The 24,335-nt window shown below is 40.1% G+C and overlaps 1 protein-coding gene and 1 long non-coding RNA gene across 2 annotated transcripts; both read right to left on the bottom strand.

Moving 5' to 3' along the window:
• Nucleotides 1-8,909: 8,909 nt before the first annotated feature.
• Nucleotides 8,910-13,459, bottom strand: LOC125264232. Its single transcript, XR_007184039.1, has 3 exons — nucleotides 13,391-13,459; nucleotides 9,160-9,223; nucleotides 8,910-9,055 (listed from the first exon to the last, which is right to left on the bottom strand). It is a non-coding gene; the product is annotated as an uncharacterized LOC125264232 (long non-coding RNA).
• A 447-nt stretch (nucleotides 13,460-13,906) lies between these two features.
• On the bottom strand, nucleotides 13,907-24,335 carry LOC125264231 (mucin-2-like). Its single transcript, XM_048183441.1, has 2 exons — nucleotides 15,925-24,335; nucleotides 13,907-15,702 (listed from the first exon to the last, which is right to left on the bottom strand). Exons 1-2 carry the CDS (start codon nucleotides 23,857-23,859, stop codon nucleotides 15,214-15,216), a joined length of 8,424 nt encoding a protein of 2,807 aa, XP_048039398.1. The 5' UTR covers nucleotides 23,860-24,335; the 3' UTR covers nucleotides 13,907-15,213.

Here is a 24,335-nt window from a genome sequence, read left to right on the forward strand (position 1 = left end):
GCTGATGTTTGAGTTGCTGCACTTTCTGTGGTTGTTGTGTCTGCTGATGTTTGAGATGTTGCACTTTCTGTGGTTGTAGTGTCTGCTGATGTTTGAGTTGTTGCACTTTCAGTGGTTGTAGTGTCTGCTGATGTTTGAATTGCTTCAGTTTCAGTGGTTGTAGTGTCTGCTGATGTTTGAGTTGCTGCAGTTGCTGTGATTGTAGTGTCTGCTGATGTTTGAGTTGTTGCACTTTCTGTGGTTGTAGTGTCTGCTGATGTTTGAGATGTTGCACTTTCAGTGGTTGTAGTGTCTGCTGATGTTTGAATTGCTGCAGTTTCAGTGGTTGTAGTGTCTGCTGATGTTTGAGTTGCTGCAGTTGCAGTGGTTGTAGTGTCTGCTGATGTTTGAGTTGTTGCACTTTCTGTGGTTGTAGTGTCTGCTGATGTTTGAGTTGTTGCAGGTTCAGTGGTTGTAGTGTCTGCTGATGTTTGAGATGTTGCACTTTCTGTGGTTGTAGTGTCTGCTGATGTTTGAGTTGTTGCACTTTCAGTGGTTGTAGTGTCTGCTGATGTTTGAATTGCTTCAGTTTCAGTGGTTGTAGTGTCTGCTGATGTTTGAGTTGCTGCAGTTGCTGTGATTGTAGTGTCTGCTGATGTTTGAGTTGTTGCACTTTCTGTGGTTGTAGTGTCTGCTAATGTTTGAGTTGTTGCAGGTTCAGTGGTTGTAGTGTCTGCTGATGTTTGAGTTGTTGCACTTTCTGTGGTTGTAGTGTCTGCTGATGTTTGAGTTGTTGCAGGTTCAGTGGTTGTAGTGTCTGCTGATGTTTGAGATGTTGCACTTTCTGTGGTTGTAGTGTCTGCTGATGTTTGAATTGCTGCAGTTTCAGTGGTTGTAGTGTCTGCTGATGTTTGAGTTGTTGCAGTTGCAGTGGTTGTAGTGTCTGCTGATGTTTGAGATGTTGCACTTTCTGTGGTTGTAGTGTCCGCTGATGTTTGAGTTGCTGCAGTTGCAGTGGTTGTAGTGTCTGCTGCTGTTTGAGTTGTTGCAGATTCAGTGGTTGTAGTGCCTGCTGATGTTTGAGTTGCTGCAGTTGCAGTGGTTGTAGTGTCTGCTGATGTTTGAGTTGCTGCAGATTCAGTGGTTGTAGTGCCTGCTGATGTTTGAGTTGTTGCAGGTTCAGTGGTTGTAGTGTCTGCTGATGTTTGAGTTGTTGCACTTTCTGTGGTTGTAGTGTCTGCTGACGTTTGAGTTGTTGCAGGTTCAGTGGTTGTAGTGTCTGCTGATGTTTGAATTGCTGCAGTTTCAGTGGTTGTAGTGTCTGCTGATGTTTGAGTTGTTGCAGATTCAGTGGTTGTAGTGTCTGCTGATGTTTGAGATGTTGCACTTTCTGTGGTTGTAGTGTCCGCTGATGTTTGAATTGCTGCAGTTTCAGTGGTTGTAGTGTCTGCTGATGTTTGAGTTGTTGCAGATTCAGTGGTTGTAGTGCCTGCTGATGTTTGAGTTGCTGCAGTTGCAGTGGTTGTAGTGTCTGCTGATGTTTGAGTTGCTGCAGATTCAGTGGTTGTAGTGCCTGCTGATGTTTGAGTTGTTGCAGGTTCAGTGGTTGTAGTGTCTGCTGATGTTTGAGTTGTTGCACTTTCTGTGGTTGTAGTGTCTGCTGACGTTTGAGTTGTTGCAGGTTCAGTGGTTGTAGTGTCTGCTGATGTTTGAATTGCTGCAGTTTCAGTGGTTGTAGTGTCTGCTGATGTTTGAGTTGTTGCAGATTCAGTGGTTGTAGTGTCTGCTGATGTTTGAGATGTTGCACTTTCTGTGGTTGTAGTGTCCGCTGATGTTTGAATTGCTGCAGTTTCAGTGGTTGTAGTGTCTGCTGATGTTTGAGTTGTTGCAGATTCAGTGGTTGTAGTGCCTGCTGATGTTTGAGTTGCTGCAGTTGCAGTGGTTTTAGTGTCTGCTGATGTTTGAGTTGCTGCAGATTCAGTGGTTGTAGTGCCTGCTGATGTTTGAGTTGTTGCACTTTCTGTGGTTGTAGTGTCTGCTGATGTTTGAGTTGTTGCACTTTCTGTGGTTGTAGTGTCTGCTGATGTTTGAGTTGCTGCAGTTGCAGTGGTTGTAGTGTCTGCTGATGTTTGAGTTGTTGCAGATTCAGTGGTTGTAGTGCCTGCTGATGTTTGAGTTGTTGCACTTTCTGTGGTTGTAGTGTCTGCTGATGTTTGAGTTGCTGCAGTTGCAGTGGTTGTAGTGTCTGCTGATGTTTGAGTTGTTGCAGATTCAGTGGTTGTAGTGCCTGCTGATGTTTGAGTTGCTGCAGTTGCAGTGGTTGTAGTGTCTGCTGATGTTTGAGTTGCTGGAGATTCAGTGGTTGTAGTGCCTGCTGATGTTTGAGTTGTTGCACTTTCTGTGGTTTTAGTGTCTGCTGATGTTTGAGTTGTTGCACTTTCTGTGGTTGTAGTGTCTGCTGATGTTTGAGTTGCTGCAGTTGCAGTGGTTGTAGTGTCTGCTGATGTTTGAGTTGCTGCAGATTCAGTGGTTGTAGTGCCTGCTGATGTTTGAGTTGCTGCAGTTGCTGTGATTGTAGTGTCTGCTGATGTTTGACTTGTTGCTGAGTCAGTGATTGTAGTGCCTGCTGATGTTTGAGTTGTTGCTGAGTCAGTGATTGTAGTGTCTGCTGATGTTTGAGTTGTTGCACTTTCTGTGGTTGTAGTGTCTGCTGATGTTTGAGTTGTTGCACTTTCTGTGGTTGTAGTGTCTGCTGATGTTTGAGTTGCAGTGGTTGTAGTGTCTGCTGATGTTTGAGTTGCTGCAGATTCAGTGGTTGTAGTGCCTGCTGATGTTTGAGTTGTTGCACTTTCTGTGGTTGTAGTGTCTGCTGATGTTTGAGTTGCAGTGGTTGTAGTGTCTGCTGATGTTTGAGTTGCTGCAGATTCAGTGGTTGTAGTGTCCGCTGATGTTTGAGTTTTTGGACTTTCAGTAGTTGTAGTGACTGCTGATGTTTGAGTTGTTGCAGTTTCAGTGGTTGTAGTGTCTACTGATGTTTGAGTTGCTGCAGATTCAGTAGTTGTAGTGTCTGCTGATGTTTGAGTTGCTGCAGTTGCAGTGATGGTAGTGTCTGCTGATGTTTGAGTTGTTGTGGTTTCAGTAGTTGTAGTGTCTGCTGATGTTTGAGTTGTTGCAGGTTCTGTGGTTGTAGTGTTCGCTGATGTTTGAGTTGTTGCGGTTTCAGTGGTTGTAGTGTCTGCTGATGTTTGAGTTGATGCGGTTTCAGTGGTTGTAGTGTCTGCTGATGCTTGAGTTGTTGCACTTTCTGTGGTTGTAGTGTCTGCTGATGTTTGAGTTGTTGCAGATTCTGTGCTTGTAGTGTCCGCTGATGTTTGAGTTGTTGCAGATTCTGTGGTTGTAGTGTCTACTGATGTTTGAGTTGTTGCACTTTCTGTGGTTGTAGTGTCTGCTGATGTTTGAGTTGATGTGGTTTCAGTGGTTGTAGTGTCTGCTGATGTTTGAATTGCTGCAGTTGCAGTGGTTGTAGTGTCCGCTGATGTTTGAGTTGTTGCGGTTTCAGTGGTTGTAGTGTCTGCTGATGTTTGAGTTGTTGCACTTTCAGTGATTGTAGTGTCTGCTGATGTTTGAGTTGTTGCAGGTTCTGTGGTTGTAGTGTCCGCTGATGTTTGAGTTGTTGCAGGTTCTGTGGTTGTAGTGTCCGCTGACGTTTGAGTTGTTGCAGGTTCAGTGGTTGTAGTGTCCGCTGACGTTTGAGTTGTTGCAGGTTCTGTGGTTGTAGTGTCCGCTGACGTTTGAGTTGTTGCAGGTTCTGTGGTTGTAGTATCTGCTGATGTTTGAGTTGTTGCAGGTTCAGTGGTTGTAGTGTCTGCTGATGTTTGAGTTGTTGCAGGTTCTGTGGTTGTAGTGTCTGCTGATGTTTGAGTTGTTGCAGGTTCAGTGGTTGTAGTGTCCGCTGATGTTTGAGTTGTTGCAGGTTCTGTGGTTGTAGTGTCTGCTGATGTTTGAGTTGTTGCACTTTCAGTGGTTGTAGTGTCCATTGATGTTTGAGTTGTTGCAGATTCTGTGGTTGTAGTGTCCGCTGATGTTTGAGTTGTTGCAGGTTCTGTGGTTGTAGTGTCTGCTGATGTTTGAGTTGTTGCACTTTCAGTGGTTGTAGTGTCCATTGATGTTTGAGTTGTTGCAGATTCTGTGGTTGTAGTGTCCGCTGATGTTTGAGTTGTTGCAGGTTCTGTGGTTGTAGTGTCCGCTGATGTTTGAGTTGTTGCAGGTTCTGTGGTTGTAGTGTCCGCTGACGTTTGAGTTGTTGCAGGTTCAGTGGTTGTAATGTCCGCTGACGTTTGAGTTGTTGCAGGTTCTGTGGTTGTAGTGTCCGCTGATGTTTGAGTTGTTGCAGGTTCAGTGGTTGTAGTGTCCGCTGATGTTTGAGTTGTTGCAGGTTCTGTGGTTGTAGTGTCCACTGACGTTTGAGTTGTTGCAGGTTCAGTGGTTGTAGTGTCCGCTGACGTTTGAGTTGTTGCAGGTTCAGTGGTTGTAGTGTCTGCTGACGTTTGAGTTGTTGCACTTTCAGTGGTTGTAGTGTCCACTGATGTTTGAGTTGTTGCAGATTCTGTGGTTGTAGTGTCTGGTGATGTTTGAGTTGTTGCACTTTCAGTGGTTGCAGTGTCCGCTGATGTTTGAGTTGATGCAGGTTCTGTGGTTGTAGTGTCTGCTGATGTTTGAGTTGTTGCACTTTCAGTGGTTGTAGTGTCCACTGATGTTTGAGTTGTTGCAGATTCTGTGGTTGTAGTGTCTGGTGATGTTTGAGTTGTTGCAGATTCTGTGGTTGTAGTGTCTACTGATGTTTGAGTTGTTGCACTTTCAGTGGTTGTAGTGTCTGCTGATGTTTGAGTTGTTGCAGGTTCTGTGGTTGTAGTGTCCGCTGACGTTTGAGTTGTTGCAGGTTCTGTGGTTGTAGTGTCCGCTGACGTTTGAGTTGTTGCGGTTTCAGTGGTTGTAGTGTCCGCTGACGTTTGAGTTGTTGCAGGTTCTGTGGTTGTAGTGTCCGCTAACGTTTGAGTTGTTGCAGGTTCAGTGGTTGTAGTGTCCGCTGACGTTTGAGTTGTTGCGGGTTCAGTGGTTGTAGTGTCCGCTGACGTTTGAGTTGTTGCGGGTTCAGTGGTTGTAGTGTCCGCTGACGTTTGAGTTGTTGCAGATTCTGTGGTTGTAGTGTCTACTGATGTTTGAGTTGTTGCACTTTCAGTGGTTGTAGTGTCTGCTGATGTTTGAGTTGTTGCAGGTTCTGTGGTTGTAGTGTCTGCTGATGTTTGAGTTGTTGCAGTTTCAGTGGTTGTAATGTCCGCTGATGTTTGAGTTGTTGCACTTTCAGTGGTTGTAGTGTCTGCTGATGTTTGAGTTGTTGCAGTTTCAGTGGTTGTAGTGTCCGCTGATGTTTGAGTTGTTGCACTTTCAGTGGTTGTAGTGTCCGCTGATGTTTGAGTTGTTGCAGGTTCAGTGGTTGTAGTGTCCGCTGATGTTTGAGTTGTTGCAGGTTCTGTGGTTGTAGTGTCCGCTGACGTTTGAGTTGTTGCAGGTTCAGTGGTTGTAGTGTCCGCTGACGTTTGAGTTGTTGCAGGTTCAGTGGTTGTAATGTCTGCTGACGTTTGAGTTGTTGCACGTTCAGTGGTTGTAGTGTCCGCTGATGTTTGAGTTGTTGCAGGTTCTGTGGTTGTAGTGTCTGCTGATGTTTGAGTTGTTGCACTTTCAGTGGTTGTAGTGTCTGGTGATGTTTGAGTTGTTGCACTTTCAGTGGTTGTAGTGTCTGGTGATGTTTGAGTTGTTGCAGATTCTGTGGTTGTAGTGTCTGGTGATGTTTGAGTTGTTGCAGATTCTGTGGTTGTAGTGTCCGCTGATGTTTGAGTTGTTGCAGATTCTGTGGTTGTAGTGTCTGCTGATGTTTGAGTTGTTGCAGGTTCTGTGGTTGTAGTGTCCGCTGATGTTTGAGTTGTTGCAGATTCTGTGGTTGTAGTGTCCGCTGATGTTTGAGTTGTTGCAGATTCCGTGGTTGTAGTGTCTGCTGATGTTTGAGTTGTTGCACTTTCAGTGGTTGTAGTGTCCGCTGATGTTTGAGTTGTTGCAGATTCTGTGGTTGTAGTGTCCGCTGACGTTTGAGTTGTTGCAGGTTCTGTGGTTGTAGTGTCCGCTGACGTTTGAGTTGTTGCGGGTTCTGTGGTTGTAGTGTCCGCTGACGTTTGAGTTGTTGCGGGTTCAGTGGTTGTAGTGTCTGCTGATGTTTGAGTTGTTGCACTTTCAGTGGTTGTAGTGTCCGCTGATGTTTGAGTTGTTGCAGGTTCTGTGGTTGTAGTGTCCGCTGACGTTTGAGTTGTTGCGGGTTCAGTGGTTGTAGTGTCCGCTGACGTTTGAGTTGTTGCGGGTTCAGTGGTTGTAGTGTCCGCTGACGTTTGAGTTGTTGCAGATTCTGTGGTTGTAGTGTCTACTGATGTTTGAGTTGTTGCACTTTCAGTGGTTGTAGTGTCTGCTGATGTTTGAGTTGTTGCAGGTTCTGTGGTTGTAGTGTCTGCTGATGTTTGAGTTGTTGCAGTTTCAGTGGTTGTAATGTCCGCTGATGTTTGAGTTGTTGCACTTTCAGTGGTTGTAGTGTCTGGTGATGTTTGAGTTGTTGCACTTTCAGTGGTTGTAGTGTCTGGTGATGTTTGAGTTGTTGCAGGTTCAGTGGTTGTAGTGTCCGCTGACGTTTGAGTTGTTGCAGGTTCTGTGGTTGTAGTGTCCGCTGACGTTTGAGTTGTTGCGGGTTCAGTGGTTGTAGTGTCCGCTGACGTTTGAGTTGTTGCAGATTCTGTGGTTGTAGTGTCTACTGATGTTTGAGTTGTTGCACTTTCAGTGGTTGTAGTGTCTGCTGATGTTTGAGTTGTTGCAGGTTCTGTGGTTGTAGTGTCTGCTGATGTTTGAGTTGTTGCAGTTTCAGTGGTTGTAATGTCCGCTGATGTTTGAGTTGTTGCACTTTCAGTGGTTGTAGTGTCTGCTGATGTTTGAGTTGTTGCAGGTTCTGTGGTTGTAGTGTCTGCTGATGTTTGAGTTGTTGCAGTTTCAGTGGTTGTAATGTCCGCTGATGTTTGAGTTGTTGCACTTTCAGTGGTTGTAGTGTCTGCTGATGTTTGAGTTGTTGCAGGTTCTGTGGTTGTAGTGTCCACTGATGTTTGAGTTGTTGTAGTTTCAGTGGTTGTAGTGTCTGCTGATGTTTGAGTTGTTGCAGTTTCAGTGGTTGTAATGTCCGCTGATGTTTGAGTTGTTGCACTTTCAGTGGTTGTAGTGTCTGCTGATGTTTGAGTTGTTGCAGGTTCTGTGGTTGTAGTGTCCGCTGACGTTTGAGTTGTTGCAGGTTCAGTGGTTGTAGTGTCCGCTGACGTTTGAGTTGTTGCAGGTTCAGTGGTTGTAGTGTCCGCTGACGTTTGAGTTGTTGCAGGTTCAGTGGTTGTAGTGTCCGCTAACGTTTGAGTTGTTGCAGGTTCTGTGGTTGTAGTGTCCGCTGACGTTTGAGTTGTTGCAGGTTCAGTGGTTGTAGTGTCCGCTGACGTTTGAGTTGTTGCAGGTTCAGTGGTTGTAGTGTCCGCTGACGTTTGAGTTGTTGCAGGTTCAGTGGTTGTAGTGTCCGCTGACGTTTGAGTTGTTGCAGGTTCAGTGGTTGTAGTGTCCGCTGACGTTTGAGTTGTTGCAGGTTCAGTGGTTGTAGTGTCCGCTGACGTTTGAGTTGTTGCAGGTTCTGTGGTTGTAGTGTCTGCTGACGTTTGAGTTGTTGCAGGTTCTGTGGTTGTAGTGTCCGCTGACGTTTGAGTTGTTGCAGGTTCAGTAGTTGTAGTGTCCGCTGACGTTTGAGTTGTTGCGGTTTCAGTGGTTGTAGTGTCCGCTGACGTTTGAGTTGTTGCAGGTTCTGTGGTTGTAGTGTCCGCTGACGTTTGAGTTGTTGCAGGTTTTGTGGTTGTAGTGTCCGCTGACGTTTGAGTTGTTGCGGGTTCAGTGGTTGTAGTGTCCGCTGACGTTTGAGTTGTTGCGGGTTCAGTGGTTGTAGTGTCCGCTGACGTTTGAGTTGTTGCAGATTCTGTGGTTGTAGTGTCTACTGATGTTTGAGTTGTTGCACTTTCAGTGGTTGTAGTGTCTGCTGATGTTTGAGTTGTTGCAGGTTCTGTGGTTGTAGTGTCTGCTGATGTTTGAGTTGTTGCAGTTTCAGTGGTTGTAATGTCCGCTGATGTTTGAGTTGTTGCACTTTCAGTGGTTGTAGTGTCTGCTGATGTTTGAGTTGTTGCAGGTTCTGTGGTTGTAGTGTCTGCTGATGTTTGAGTTGTTGCAGTTTCAGTGGTTGTAATGTCCGCTGATGTTTGAGTTGTTGCACTTTCAGTGGTTGTAGTGTCTGCTGATGTTTGAGTTGTTGCAGGTTCTGTGGTTGTAGTGTCCACTGATGTTTGAGTTGTTGCAGTTTCAGTGGTTGTAGTGTCCGCTGATGTTTGAGTTGTTGCACTTTCAGTGGTTGTAGTGTCCGCTGATGTTTGAGTTGTTGCAGGTTCAGTGGTTGTAGTGTCCGCTGACGTTTGAGTTGTTGCAGGTTCAGTGGTTGTAGTGTCCACTGATGTTTGAGTTGTTGCAGTTTCAGTGGTTGTAGTGTCCGCTGATGTTTGAGTTGTTGCACTTTCAGTGGTTGTAGTGTCCGCTGATGTTTGAGTTGTTGCAGGTTCAGTGGTTGTAGTGTCCGCTGACGTTTGAGTTGTTGCAGGTTCAGTGGTTGTAGTGTCCACTGATGTTTGAGTTGTTGCAGTTTCAGTGGTTGTAGTGTCCGCTGATGTTTGAGTTGTTGCACTTTCAGTGGTTGTAGTGTCTGCTGATGTTTGAGTTGCTGCAGGTTCAGTGGTTGTAGTGTCCGCTGACGTTTGAGTTGTTGCAGGTTCTGTGGTTGTAGTGTCCGCTGACGTTTGAGTTGTTGCAGGTTCTGTGGTTGTAGTGTCCGCTGACGTTTGAGTTGTTGCAGGTTCAGTAGTTGTAGTGTCTGCTGATGTTTGAGTTGTTGTTTGAGCAATGGCACTACAACATACTGTTGTTAAGAAAATCAAAGTAAAATTCACCATAGAGCAATTGTCACACTTAAATAATTTCATAAGAGAAATAAAGAATTTGCATTATCAGTAACTTACGTACCTAAACTTAACACTGTAAATATCAGTGTTTTTCTGCTCATCTTTGTAGCTGTCAAATAACTCACCTATAAACATATAATACATAAGATCAGAAAGTATGTAAGGAAAAGCATCTTTAGATCATTTTTGACATGTCAGTGAAAGTGGAAAAACACATGAATACGAACATGCTCTTTCCAGCACAGGAACCTGTGATTACTCATTTTTTGTCTGTACATCTGCACAGATGATTTGTCATTTTTTTGTACAGTGCACTACATATTGAAAATGAGTAGTTATCATAAATGACAAGAAAACAAGGGAATAATTGCACTACTATGTAAAAGTTTGGGGTCAGTAAGATTTTTAATAAATTTTTTGAAAGAAGCCTCTTCTGCTTTCCAAGGCTGCATTTTAGAGCTGCACAATATATCCTTTTAGCATTGACATTGCTCTGTGCACATCACATCGCAGGATGTGTGAAGTCAAGTTAGTAGGGATCATAGTTTATCCGTGATCCATATGGACCAGACCCCACAGTTCAAAGAGAATGTGATTTTCAGATTAACTGCAACATTTAAACATCATAGAGTTCAAAGTTTTTAAGTCCTGTCAGTTTAAACATTTAACAAGGGGTGGAATGGCCATCTGAAGCACCGGGAGACGGTGCGGCCCATGATTTAAAAACGATTAACCTATTTAGCATGCTCTGGCTCAGTGCAGTGGTCTAACAGTGCTCATCAGTGTCAAAATGTTTGAGATGGCCAATCAAATCAAAGAAGGCAGGATTTACTCTTCACATAAGTCAAGCCCAAGCAGTAATTCAGTGCAGTGCTTTTTAAGACTTGAAGTATGTCCAAGGCCACCACCAGCTTTGTTGTTTTAGCAATGTTTTAATGACCATCCATACTTATTTTTTGGTCTTTATTACGATACAAACAGAAAATACAGGAAATATGTACAAAAAATGTAAAAATAAGTATTTAGTATGACCTCCTGTCACATGTTTCCTGGACTATCATTTTCTCATAGAAGAAAATCTGAGAAACTTCTCATTAGACTTTGAATGTTTTCTTGGCCTTCCAGTCCTTTTCCATTCCATTCAGTTTTTAGAGGGCTGGGTCCTGCTATTGCTCAAGTGTTTGAGCAGATCACTAAATACTTGCCACTTTAGCCTGTGGCTAAAGCCTATAGAAGTTTTTTTTCTCTTCTGTTTGTTTGTTGTTGTTGTTGTTTGTTTGTTTTTTTTATTCTAATAAAGAGACTGAAAAATAATTAGAGGTGGTCATTATACCATTGCTAAAACAACATCTAATGGTGGCCTAAAACTTTTGCACAGTACTATATATACAGTGTTCAGCGTAAATGAGTACGCCCTTTTGAAAAGTAACATTTTAAACAATATCTCAATGAATACAAAAACAATTTCCAAAATGTTGACAAGACTAAGTTTAATATAACATCTGTTTAACATGAACATAAGGTTAATAATACAACTTAGAGAACAATATTTTCAGTTTTACTCAAATTAGGTTGATGCCAAAATGAGTACACCCCACTTAAATTACAAATATGTAATTTAACAAGAATTCAACCACAGGTGAGTATAATTATTCATTACACAGGTAGTGTCACCTTTCTGGTGTAAAGAAATTATTTTCTTTCTCAGGTCTTGTGACATTTGTCTTCCATGTGGTGCCATTGCCGACAGCATAAAATGGGAAGGGGATTTAACACCCTTTTATAGTCAGTTGTCTGCTGGACACCTGTGTAATGAATAATTAGACTCACCTCTGGTTGACTTCTTGTTAAATTACACATTTGTAGTCTTAAATTTAGCTTTGTTCCAGAGACTTTCAGTGGGGTGTACTCATTTTTGCATCACCCTAATTTGAGTAAAACTGAAAATATTGTTCTCTATGTTATATTAACCTTACATTCATTTTAGAAGTTAAACGTATGTTATATTAAACTTAGTCTTTATATATATATATAGTTATATTTACATTTTATATATATATATATATATATATATATATATATATATATATATATATAGTTAATACTTCTAAATGCCACTTCAGATACAGCTTCTGTGCCACCTCTACAGTGCAAAGATGGATTTTGTCTGATTGGTAACAGCATTTATTTAATACACTTAAAAGTTCACATAGAAAGGAGACACATACGTTTAAAATAGTTGCTATTATAGCCCTAGAAGTCGATTTAAAGGTGCCCTAGATTCAAAAATGGAATTTATCTTGGCATAGTTAAATAACAAGAGTTCAGTACATGGAAAAGACATACAGTGAGTCTCAAACTCCATTGTTTCCGCCTTATATAAATCTCATTTGTTTAAACGACCTCCGAAGAACAGGCGAATCTCAACATAACACCGACTGTTACGTAACAGCCGGGGTGTACGCCCCAATATTTGCATAATGCCAGCCCATGTTCCCAATATTATGAAAGGCATTACACAAGGGTAGCCAGTATTAACGTCTGGAGCTGCACACAGCCGAATCATCAGACTAGGTAAGCAAGAACAACAGCGAAAAATGGCAGATGGAGCAATAATAACTGACATAAGCCATGATAGCATGATATTTTTACTGATATTTGTAAATTGTCTTTCTAAATGTTTCGTTAGCATGTTGCTAATGTACTGTTAAATGAGGTTAAAGTTACCATCGTTTCTTACTGTATTCACGGAGAGACACGAAGAGCCATCGCTATTTTCATTTTTTAAACACTTGCAGTCTGTATAATGCATAAACACAAATTCATTCTTTATAAATCTCTCCAACAGTGTAGCATTAGCCGTTAGCCACGGAGGACAGCCTCAAATTCACTCAGAATAAAACTTTAACATCCAAATAAATACTTTACTCACATAATTCGAAGCATGCATACAGCATGCATGACGAACATCTTGTAAAGATCCATTTGAGGGTTATATTAGCTGTGTGAACTTTGTAAATGCGCTGTAATATAGTCGACAGCTGGTGTGGCAGGGAGCACGCGATTTAAGGGGGTGGCGCCGAGTGTAAATCAGTGCATTGTTAATGGTGCCCCAAAATAGGCAGTTAAAAAAATTAATTTAAAAAAATCTATGGGGTATTTTGAGCTGAAACTTCACAGACACATTCAGGAGACACCTTAGACTTATATTACATCTTGTGAAAAAGCATTCTTGGGCACCTTTAAATATCACCCCTTAGTGGAAAAGTTCTGGAAAAGTTTCTGTCACTGCTTATTTTTGGGATTATTTTTCATGTTTCCCCCCTCATTGTTCACGGTTTTCTGCAAAGTGGTTTTCCTTTTTGGTGTTATAGAAATTGTCACTCTAATGTTAAATGACCGACAGTAATATCCAGGGATGCAAACTATTGCTCAACTTTGGCAAATTTCTGCTCTACATTCAGTCTTCTAAGTCAAAAGCAATTTGTCATATTTGAACTGATGTTGTGGTAGGCTATAGTTCAACTTTATTCATATTTAATTGAAAATTTAAAATTCTGTTTGCAGTGTACACCAGTAATGACTAGACAGATTATAAAAAAGGATGCTAGTCATTTATTAATGTTAATACATTTTCTACTGCATTTATTTAAAAATATAATAAAAACAGCGAAATATTATTCCAATGTAAATCAGCTTTTTTCTATGTGAATATATAGTAAATAATTTATTCCTGTGATCAAAGCTGAATTTTCAGCATCATTACTCCAGTCTTCAGTGTCACATGATCCTTCAGAAATCATTCTAATATGATGATTTGATGCTCAAGAAACATTTATGATTATTATCAGTGTTTAAAACAGTTGTGCTGCTTCAGATTTCTGTAAAAACTGCCACTTCATTGCATCATTTAAAATTGCAAAATTGAATGCATTTCTTAAAAAAAAAAAAATCATACTGATCCCAAACTTTTGAACAGTAGCATAAATCCAGACCAAAATAATTAAATTAAATAATTAAACTACAAATGTCATTTTGCCAGCATCAAGGGTTTTTATATATGATCCTAATACTTACATTCAGCAAAATTAAATATAATCATAGATATGTACATACATTACACTGTGTATGGAGTATAAAGTAAAGTCTTTTGTAACCCTTTATATGATACACATCAAATCAAAAAGACAACAATGCTCAATTAAGAAAATATACCATACTGCATGGTGGTTATAATTATCAATATAAATAAGAAAGTATGGCTGTAGTAATAATGAACAAGTCAAACTCACCCAATCCATTGCTTATCTGAATGTTATCATACACGCAGGTTAAGCTGCTAGTCTCTTGACAAACTTAGGTAAAGTCATTCTCTCCTCCAAGTCATTGTTTTTATTAGCTTCGAGTCACATGACAAACTGCATAGAGTGGTGTGGCATTATTGCTTTCCATTTTTAACCAAACTGGATTTACCCACTTATACAACAATGCATTCCTCCCTAAGCATGCAGTTTCACAAATATATTTCATTGAAGGAGCAGGTGATCAGGGTGTGTTGTGTTGTTGAGTTTTTTGCAGGTGCTTAAGATCAAATGATTAAAATTATAAAACAGACTAAATAATATTATAGGCTGTGTTATCACTTTTAAAGACCAGTGTATGTTCTATTTGCTGATCAACATTATTTAAGTGATCATGTAATGTAATACCTATTTCAAAATGTCAGATATGTGTTTCCAAGTCTGTAAACATTTATTTCTTCTGTTGGACCTCATTGGCTTTAATTGGACAAATAATTGAAGAAGAAATTGTACAATATGAGAGTTTGGAATGACATGATGGCAGAATTTATTTAATTTTTGGCAAATTATTCCTCATTAGGGCGGAAGGAGCTGGTTGTGATAAGAAGAAACAAAGGAAGAGGAAAAAGGGGAGAAAAAACAGTGTTCAGAAAAATCCAAGATGGCAGAATATCAAGTTACACTGAATTTTGAATCATAAGAAACAGTGTTACTGCTGTATGAATTCATCCGGTCTTGTGGTTTTGTTGTCGAGATGAATAACTGTGATCACAACTACTGCAAAGCTGCTGTGCAGGTTTTCATGATAATATTATCAAGCCATTCTATCCATGTGAGTTTTTCCCAGAAGACAGATTTTGTTCTACAGGTATAACGTTAACTCGTACTTTTGATCCTCAAACCTTTCATTTCTACAACTTACATAGTATGTGAGATGTTTGCATATCTCTCCATCTGTCTGCTGAAGGAATGTAGAGTGTGCTTTTCATATGAACATAGATTTCATCAGACATACTGTACTGTACATTTCTTCATTTAGTGGATGCTTTTATTCAAAGCACCTTACAAATGATGAAAATCCCAAGAAATTTGTCACAGGAGCCAACAATATTCATACTAATTTTAAAGTATAAACAATATTACACTGAAAAAAAATATGTTGGATTTATTTAAATAAATTAAGTAAAGAAATGTACATTTTACAGATAATTTCAAAGAAACCACAAATAACACATTGAATTAATAGTATTTTCTTGTAAAACATATTCCAGTAATGTTTTATTTACAACTTTGAAAAAAATATTTTATTTACAGTGTATTACACAAGTTACAACAAAAGTGAGATGTAGAAAAGAGAAAAGTTTTACATTGTCTGTGTTGCATGACAGGTTTTAATATACATCACTACAACCCAAGACAGTGCTGTAAATAATAAATATATTAGAATATTTATACATATGATGATACAAAATATCATATTTGATATGTTGTTGAAATGAAAGTTAGTTTTCATGCAACATTAAACTGGTTCTTCAAAATGTGTTTCCTGTTTCACTTGTTTTTGTTTCTGTCTTTGTTTGTTTGTTTGTTGGGTTGCTTTAGGCACTTAGTCATATGATCTGACTGATGTTGAAATATTTGGCATAGTCTTCCTGTGTTTTCGCTAACCACTAAAAAATTTCAGCTAGTTCATTGCTTAAATTCTGAATCTTTTTCTGTTTTAACAGTTCTGCTGTTCTGCATTTGTCATGTACAAAAAGAGCAAAACATAAGCTCTCTGAATTGCACACTTTAAGTAGTTTTGTGTGACTGTTTCATGGTCTTGACACTGTGGTCATGATTGTGACTTGTTTTACCAGTGGGTGGTTAAAGGTAATAGTTTTAAACATTGGTACTTGCTGTGTGTTTAAGAGAAAAACAATGGTGCCTTTTCCTGACTTATTAACCTTTATTTCTCTGGTGATGTTGTTTTGTGATGGTGAGTTTGTCAGATCTGTTGTTATTGAAGACATGTTTGACAACGTGTCTGTGATTGTAGATGCCTCTGAATCTGAATTGTTAAGGTCTGGTTGAATGGATAAACCCAAAGTTGAGTTGTGTTCATAAGCTAATGTGGTGGTCACAGGTTCAAGAGAAGAGATTGAGTCATTGCTTATGGCTATGGGAAGAGATGATGGAGAAAATGGGTTTAAGAAGGTGTTTGCATTAGTTTTTTGGTTTTCCTGAGTGGTTGGAAAAATTGAGGACATGTCCATTGATATCGGCTTGGAATCAGGTGTCACTGCTTGTCTTGAAACTGATCCCTGTAAAGATGACAGAGAAATGAATGTGAGACCTACACTGTTTGCAATTTTACAGAAAAAAATCTTGACAAATTCTACACTAAAAACCTGTTATTAGACCTGGTAGTAATATTAGACCTGTTATAACCTGGATTAGAGTTCTGAAAAAGACTGATACTTAATCACATGCCTGAGCCTTTAAAAGTAAAATGCAGCCTGTGATTTGCTTGTGAATACCAATACCTGAGTTTGCAGATGGTTGGTAACCAGCAAAGGCTTTGTTGTAGATGTTCCATGTAAAGTTGATGTTATCAAACCAGTTACAAGTGTTTGTGAGTGTTCTTGGATGGTGAGTTTAGTCGTAGGAGTAGTTGTGTTTGTTTGTTCAGTTGTAGATGTAGGTTGTGTTGTTGTTGCTGTAAGAGGAGCTGTAGTTGTAGCTGTATGATCTGCTGTAGATGTTGAATGAGTAGGGATTGTTGGTTCAGTTGTAGATGTAAGTTGTGTTGTCATTGCTGTAAGAGGGGCTGTAGTTGTAGCTGTATGATCTGTGGTAGTTGTTGAAGAAATCTTGGTCAGTTGTTCAGCTGTAGATGTGAGTTGTTTTGTCGTTGGTTCTGTACATTCTGTTGTAGATGTTAGAGTTGTGGCCGTTGGTTCAATTGTAGAAGTAGGTTGTGTTGTCATTGCTGTAAGAGGGGCTGTAGTTGTAGCTGTATAATCTGTTGTAGATGTTGAATGAGTTGTGATTGTTGGTTCAGTTGTAGATGTAAGTTGTGTTGTTGTTGCTGTAAGAGGGGCTGTAGTTGTAACTCTATGATCTGTTGTAGATGTTAGAGTTGTGGCCGTTGGTTCAGCTGTAGATGTAAGTTGTGTTGTTGTTGCTTTAAGAGGGGCTGTAGTTGTAGCTGTATGATCTATTGTAGATGTTGAAGGAGTAGTGATTGTTGGTTTAGTTGTAGATGTAAGTTGTGTTGTTGTTCCTGAAAGAGGGGCTGTAGTTGTAACTCTATGATCTGTTATAGATGTTGAATGAGTTGTGATTGTTGGTTCAGTTGTAGATGTAAGTTGTGTTGTTGTTGCTGTAAGAGGGGCTGTAGTTGAAACTCTATGATCTGCTGTAGATGTTGAATGAGTTGCGATTGTTGGTTCAGCTGTAGATGTAAGTTGTGTTGTCATTGCTGTAAGAAGAGCTGTAGTTGAAACTGTATGATCTGTTGTAGATGTTGAAGTAGTCTTGGCCATTTGTTCAGTTGTAGATGTAAGTTGTTTTGTCGTTGGTTCTGTATGTTCTGTTGTAGATGTTAGAGTTGTGGCCATTGGTTCAGTTGTAGATGTAAGTTGTGTTGTCATTGCATTAAGAAGATCTGTAGTTGTAGCTGTATGATCTGTTGTAGATGTTAGAGTTGTGGCCGTTGGTTCAGCTGTAGATGTAAGTTGTGTTGTTGTTGCTTTAAGAGGGGCTGTAGTTGTAGCTGTATGATCTGTTGTAGATGTTGAAGGAGTTGTGATTGTTGGTTCAGTTGTAGATGTAAGTTGTGTTGTTGTTGCTGTAAGAGGGGCTGTAGTTGTAACTGTATGATCTGTTGTAGATGTTGAAGTAGTCTTGGCCAGTTGTTCAGTTGTAGATGTAAGTTGTTTTGTCGTTGGTACTGTATGTTCTGTTGTAGATGTTAGAGTTGTGGCCGTTGGTTCAGTTGTAGATGTAAGTTGTGTTGTTGTTGCTGTATGAGGGGCTGTAGTTGTAACTGTATTATCTGTTGTAGATGTTGAATGAGTTGTGATTGTTGGTTCAATTGTAGATGTAAGTTGTGTTGTCATTGATATAAGAAGATCTGTAGTTGTAGCTTTATGATCTGTGGTAGTTGTTGAAGAAATCTTGGCCAGTTGTTCATTTGTAGATGTGAGTTGTTTTGTCGTTGGTTCTGTATGATCTGTTGTAGATGTTAGAGTTGTGGCCGTTGGTTCAGTTGTAGAAGTAGGTTGTGTTGTCATTGCTGTAAGAAGAGCTGTAGTTGTAGCTGTATGATCTGTTGTAGATGTTGAAGTAGTCTTGGCCAGTTGTTCAGTTGTAGATGTAAGTTGTGTTGCTGTTGCTGTAAGAGGGGCTGTAGTTGTAGCTGTATGATCTGTTGTAGATGTTGAATGAGTTGTGATTGTTGGTTCAATTGTAGATGTAAGTTGTGTTGTCATTGATATAAGAAGATCTGTAGTTGTAGTTGTATGATCTGTGGTTGTTGTTGAAGAAATCCTAGGCAGTTGTTCAGTTGTAGTTGTAAGTTGTTTTGTTGTTGGTTCTGTATGATCTGTTGTAGATGTTAGAGTTGTGGCTGTTTGTTCAGTTGTAGATGTAAGTTGTATTGTCATTGCTGTAAGAGGGGCTGTAGTTGCAACTGTATGATCTGTTGTAGATGTTGAATGAGTTGTGGCCATTGGTTCAGTTGTAGATGTAAGTTGTGTTGCTGTTGCTGTAAGAAGAGCTGTAGTTGTAGCCGTATGATCTGTTGTAGGTGATGAACGAGTTGTGGCCGTTGGTTCGATTGTAGATGTAAGTTGTATTGTCATTGATGTAAGAAGAACTGTAGTTGTAGCTGTATGATCTGTGGTAGTTGTTGAAGAAATCTTGGCCAGTTGTTCAGTTGTAGATGTGAGTTGTTTTGTCATTGGTTCTGTATGATCTGTTGTAGATGTTAGAGTTGTGGCTGTTGGTTCAGTTGTAGAAGTAGGTTGTGTTGTCATTGCTGTAAGAAGAGCTGTAGCTGTAGCTGTATGATCTGTTGGAGATGTTGAAGGAGTCTTGGCCAGTTGTTTAGTTGTACATGTAAGTTGTTTTGTCGTTGGTGCATGGGGGTCTGTAGTTGTAGCTGTATGATCTGTTGTAGATGTTGAACGAGTTGTGGCCGTTGGTTCGATTGTAGATGTAAGTTGTGTTGTCATTGGTATAAGAAGATCTGTAGTTGTAGTTGTATGATCTGTGGTAGTTGTTGAAGAAATCTTGGCCAGTTGTTCAGCTGTAGATGTAAGTTGTGTTGTCATTGCCTTAAGAAGATCTGTAGTTGTAGCTGTATGGTCTGTTGTAGATGTTGAAGGAGTTGTGATTGTTGGTTCAGTTGTATATGTAAGTTGTGTTGTTGTTGCTGTAAGAGGGGCTGTAGTTGTAACTCTGTGATCTGTTGTAGATGTTAGAGTTGTGGCCGTTGGTTCAGCTGTAGATGTAAGTTGTGTTGTTGTTGCTGTACGAGGGGCTGTAGTTGTAACTCTATGATCTGTTGTAGATGTTGAATGAGTAGTGATTGTTGGTTCAGTTGTAGATGTAAGTTGTGTTGTTGTTGCTGTAAGAGGGGCTGTAGTTGTAACTCTATGATCTGTTGTAGATGTTAGAGTTGTGGCCGTTGGTTCAGCTGTAGATGTAAGTTGTGTTGTTGTTGCTGTAAGAGGGGCTGTAGTTGTAACTCTATGATCTGTTGTAGATGTTAGAGTTGTGGCCGTTGGTTCAGCTGTAGATGTAAGTTGTGTTGTTGTGGCTGTAAGAGGGGCTGTAGTTGTAGCTGTATGATCTGTTGTAGATGTTGAATGAGTTGTGATTGTTGGTTCAGTTGTAGATGTAAGTTGTGTTGTTGTTGCTGTAAGAGGGGCTGTAGTTGTAACTCTATGATCTGTTGTAGATGTTGAAGGAGTTGTGATTGTTGGTTCAGCTGTAGATGTAAGTTGTGTTGTTGTTGCTGTAAGAGGGGCTGTAGTTGTAACTCTATGATCTGTTGTAGATGTTAGAGTTGTAGCCATTGGTTCAGCTGTAGATGTAAGTTGTGTTGTCGTTGCTGTAAGAAGAGCTGTAGTTGTAGCTGTACGATCTGTTGTAGATGTTACAGTTGTGGCCATTGGTTCAGCTGTAGATGTAAGTTGTGTTGTCGTTGCTGTAAGAAGAGCTGTAGTTGTAGCTGGATGATCTGTTGTAGATGTTGAAGGAGTTGTGATTGTTGGTTCAGTTGTAGATGTAAGTTGTGTTGTTGTTGCTGTAAGAGGGGCTGTAGTTGTAACTGTATTATCTGTTGGAGATGTTGAATGAGTTGTGATTGTTGGTTCAGTTGTAGATGTAAGTTGTGTTGTCATTGATATAAGAAGATCTGTAGTTGTAGTTGTATGATCTGTGGTTGTTGTTGAAGAAATCCTAGCCAGTTGTTCAGTTGTAGATGTAAGTTGTTGTTTTGTTGTTGGTTCTGTATGATCTGCTGTAGATGTTGAATGAGTTGTGGCCATTGGTTCAGTTGTAGATGTAAGTTGTGTTGCTGTTGCTGTAAGAAGAGCTGTAGTTGTAGCCGTATGATCTGTTGTAGGTGATGAATGAGTGGTGATTGTTGGTTCAATTGTAGATGTAAGTTGTATTGTCATTGATGTAAGCAGATCTGTAGCTGTAGCTGTATGATCTGTTGGAGATGTTGAAGGAGTCTTGGCCAGTTGTTTAGTTGTAGATGTAAGTTGTTTTGTCGTTGGTGCATGGGGGTCTGTAGTTGTAGCTGTATGATCTGTTGTAGATGTTGAAAGAGTTGTGGCCGTTGGTTCGATTGTAGATGTAAGTTGTGTTGTCATTGCCTTAAGAAGATCTGTAGTTGTAGCTGTATGATCTGTTGTAGATTTTGAATGAGTTGTGATTGTTGGTTCAGTTGTAGATGTAAGTTGTGTTGTTGTTACTGTAAGAGGGGCTGTAGTTGTAGCTGTATGATCTGTTGTAGATGTTGAATGAGTTGTGATTGTTGGTTCAGCTGTAGATGTAAGTTGTGTTGTTGTTGCTGTAAGAGGGGCTGTAGTTGTAGCTGTATGATCTATTGTAGATGTTGAATGAGTGATTGTTGGTTCAGTTGTAGATGTAAGTTGTGTTGTTGTTGCTATAAGAGGGACTGTAGTTGTAACTCTATGATCTGTTGTAGATGTTAGAGTTGTGGCCGTTGGTTCAGTTGTAGATATAAGTTGTGTTGTTGTTGCTGTAAGAGGGGCTGTAGTTGTAACTCTATGATCTGCTGTAGATGTTAGAGTTGTGGCCGTTGGTTCAGTTGTAGATATAAGTTGTGTTGTTGTTGCTGTAAGAGGGGCTGTAGTTGTAACTCTATGATCTGCTGTAGATGTTAGAGTTGTGGCCGTTGGTTCAGCTGTAGATATAAGTTGTGTTGTTGTTGCTGTAAGAGGGGCTGTAGTTGTAGCTGTATGATCTGTTGTAGATGTTGAATGAGTTGTGTTTGTTGGTTCAGTTGTAGATGTAAGTTGTGTTGTTGTTGCTGTAAGAGGGGCTGTAGTTGTAACTCTATGATCTGTTGTAGATGTTGAAGTAGTCTTGGCCAGTTGTTCAGTTGTAGATGTAAGTTTTTTTATCGTTGGTTCTGTATGTTCTGTTGTAGATGTTAGAGTTGTGGCCGTTGGTTCAGTTGTAGATGTAAGTTGTATTGTCATTGCCTTAAGAAAATCTGTATTTTTAACTGTATGATCTGTTGTAGATGTTGAATGAGTTGTGATTGTTGGTTCAGCTGTAGATGTAAGTTGTGTTGTTGTTGCTGTAAGAGGGGCTGTAGTTGTAACTCTATGATCTGTTGTAGATGTTGAAGGAGTTGTGATTGTTGGTTCAGTTGTAGATGTAAGTTGTGTTGTTGTTGCTGTAAGAGGGGCTATAGTCATAGCTGTATGATCTGTTGTAGATGTTGAATGAGTTGTGATTGTTGGTTCAGTTGTAGATGTAGGTTGTGTTGTTGCTGTAAGAGGGGCTGTAGTTGTAACTCTATGATCTGTTGTAGATGTTAGAGTTGTGGCTGTTGGTTCAGCTGTAGATGTAAGTTGTGTTTTTGTTGCTGTAAGAGGGGCTGTAGTTGTAGCTGTATGATCTGTTGTAGATGTTGAAGGAGTTGTGATTGTTGGTTCAGTTGTAGATGTAGGTTGTGTTGTTGTTGCTGTAAGAGGGGCTGTAGTTGTAACTCTATGATCTGTTGTAGATGTTAGAGTTGTGGCCGTTGGTTCAGCTGTAGATGTAAGTTGTGTTGTTGTTGCTGTAAGAGGGGCTGTAGTTGTAGCTGTATGATCTGTTGTAGATGTTGAATGAGTTGTGATTGTTGGTTCAGTTGTAGATGTAAGTTGTGTTGTTGTTGCTGTAAGTTGTGTTGTTGTTGCTGTAAGAGGGGCTGTAGTTGTAACTCTATGATCTGCTGTAGATTTTAGAGTTGTGGCCGTTGGTTCAGCTGTAGATGTAAGTTGTGTTGTTGTTGCTGTAAGAAGAGCTGTCGTTGTAGCTGTATGATCTGTTGTAGATGTTGAAGGAGTAGTGATTGTTGGTTCAGTTGTAGATGTAGGTTGTGTTGTTGTTGCTGTAAGAGGGGCTGTAGTTGTAGCTGTATGATCTGTTGTAGATGTTGAAGGAGTTGTGATTGTTGGTTCAGCTGTAGATGTAAGTTGTGTTGTTGTTGCTGTAAGAGGGGCTGTAGTTGTAACTCTATGATCTGTTGTAGATGTTGAATGAGTTGTGATTGTTGGTTCAGTTGTAGATGTAAGTTGTGTTGTTGTTGCTGTAAGAGGGGCTGTAGTTGTAACTCTATGATCTGCTGTAGATTTTAGAGTTGTGGCTGTTGGTTCAGCTGTAGATGTAAGTTTTGTTGTTGTTGCTGTAAGAAGAGCTGTCGTTGTAGCTGTATGATCTGTTGTAGATGTTGAAGGAGTAGTGATTGTTGGTTCAGTTGTAGATGTAGGTTGTGTTGTTGTTGCTGTAAGAGGGGCTGTAGTTGTAGCTGTATGATCTGTTGTAGATGTTGAAGGAGTTGTGATTGTTGGTTCAGTTGTAGATATAAGTTGTGTTGTTGTTGCTGTAAGTTGTGTTGTTGTTGCTGTACGAGGGGCTGTAGTTGTAGCTGTATGATCTATTGTAGATGTTGAATGAGTAGTGATTGTTGGTTCAGTTGTAGATGTAAGTTGTGTTGTTGTTGCTGTAAGAGGGACTGTAGTTGTAACTCTATGATCTGCTGTAGATTTTAGAGTTGTGGCCGTTGGTTCAGTTGTAGATGTAAGTTGTGTTGTTGTTGCTGTAAGAGCGGCTGTAGTTGGAGCTGTATGATCTGTTGTAGATGTTGAATGAGTTGTGATTGTTGGTTCAGTTGTAGATGTAAGTTGTGTTGTTGTTGCTGTAAGAGGGGCTGTAGTTGGAGCTGTATGATCTGTTGTAGGTGTTGAATGAGTTGTGATTGTTGGTTCAGTTGTAGATGTAAGTTGTGTTGTTGTTGCTGTAAGAGGGGCTGTAGTTGTAACTCTATGATCTGCTGTAGATTTTAGAGTTGTGGCCGTTGGTTCAGTTGTAGATGTAGGTTGTGTTGTTGTTGCTGTAAGAGGGGCTGTAGTTGTAGCTGTATGATCTGTTGTAGATGTTGAATGAGTTGTGTTTGTTGGTTCAGTTGTAGATGTAAGTTGTGTTGTTGTTGCTGTAAGAGGAGCTGTAGTTGTAACTCTGTGATCTGTTGTAGATGTTAGAGTTGTGGCCGTTGGTTCAGTTGTAGATATAAGTTGTGTTGTTGTTGCTGTAAGAGGGGCTGTAGTTGTAACTCTATGATCTGCTGTAGATGTTAGAGTTGTGGCCGTTGGTTCAGCTGTAGATGTAAGTTGTGTTGTTGTTGCTGTAAGAGGGGCTGTAGTTGTAGCTGTATGATCTGTTGTAGATGTTGAATGAGTTGTGTTTGTTGGTTCAGTTGTAGATGTAAGTTGTGTTGTTGTTGCTTTAAGAGGGGCTGTAGTTGTAACTCTATGATCTGTTGTAGATGTTGAAGTAGTCTTGGCCAGTTGTTCAGTTGTAGATGTAAGTTTTTTTGTCGTTGGTTCTGTATGTTCTGTTGTAGATGTTAGAGTTGTGGCCGTTGGTTCAGCTGTAGATGTAAGTTGTGTTGTTGCTGTAAGAGGGGCTGTAGTTGTAGCTGTATGATCTGTTGTAGATGTTGAATGAGTTGTGATTGTTGGTTCAGTTGTAGATGTAAGTTGTGTTGTTGTTGCTGTAAGAGGGGCTGTAGTTGTAACTCTATAATCTGTTGTAGATGTTGAAGTAGTCTTGGCCAGTTGTTCAGTTGTAGATGTAAGTTTTTTTATCGTTGGTTCTGTATGTTCTGTTGTAGATGTTAGAGTTGTGGCCGTTGGTTCAGTTGTAGATGTAAGTTGTATTGTCATTGCCTTAAGAAAATCTGTATTTTTAACTGTATGATCTGTTGTAGATGTTGAATGAGTTGTGATTGTTGGTTCAGCTGTAGATGTAAGTTGTGTTGTTGTTGCTGTAAGAGGGGCTGCAGTTGTAGCTGTATGATCTGTTGTAGATGTTGAATGAGTTGTGATTGTTGGTTCAGTTGTAGATGTAGGTTGTGTTGTTGTTGCTGTAAGAGGGGCTGTAGTTGTAGCTGTATGATCTGTTGTAGATGTTGAAGGAGTTGTGATTGTTGGTTCAGTTGTAGATGTAGGTTGTGTTGTTGTTGCTGTAAGAGGGGCTGTAGTTGTAGATGTTAGAGTTGTGGCTGTTGGTTCAGCTGTAGATGTAAGTTGTGTTGTTGTTGCTGTAAGAGGGGCTGTAGTTGTAGCTGTATAATCTGTTGTAGATGTTGAAGGAGTTGTGATTGTTGGTTCAGTTGTAGATGTAAGTTGTGTTGTTGTTG

The sequence above is a fragment of the Megalobrama amblycephala genome, linkage group LG3, assembly GCF_018812025.1.
Source record: "Megalobrama amblycephala isolate DHTTF-2021 linkage group LG3, ASM1881202v1, whole genome shotgun sequence".
In the NCBI taxonomy this organism is placed as follows: domain Eukaryota; kingdom Metazoa; phylum Chordata; class Actinopteri; order Cypriniformes; family Xenocyprididae; genus Megalobrama; species Megalobrama amblycephala.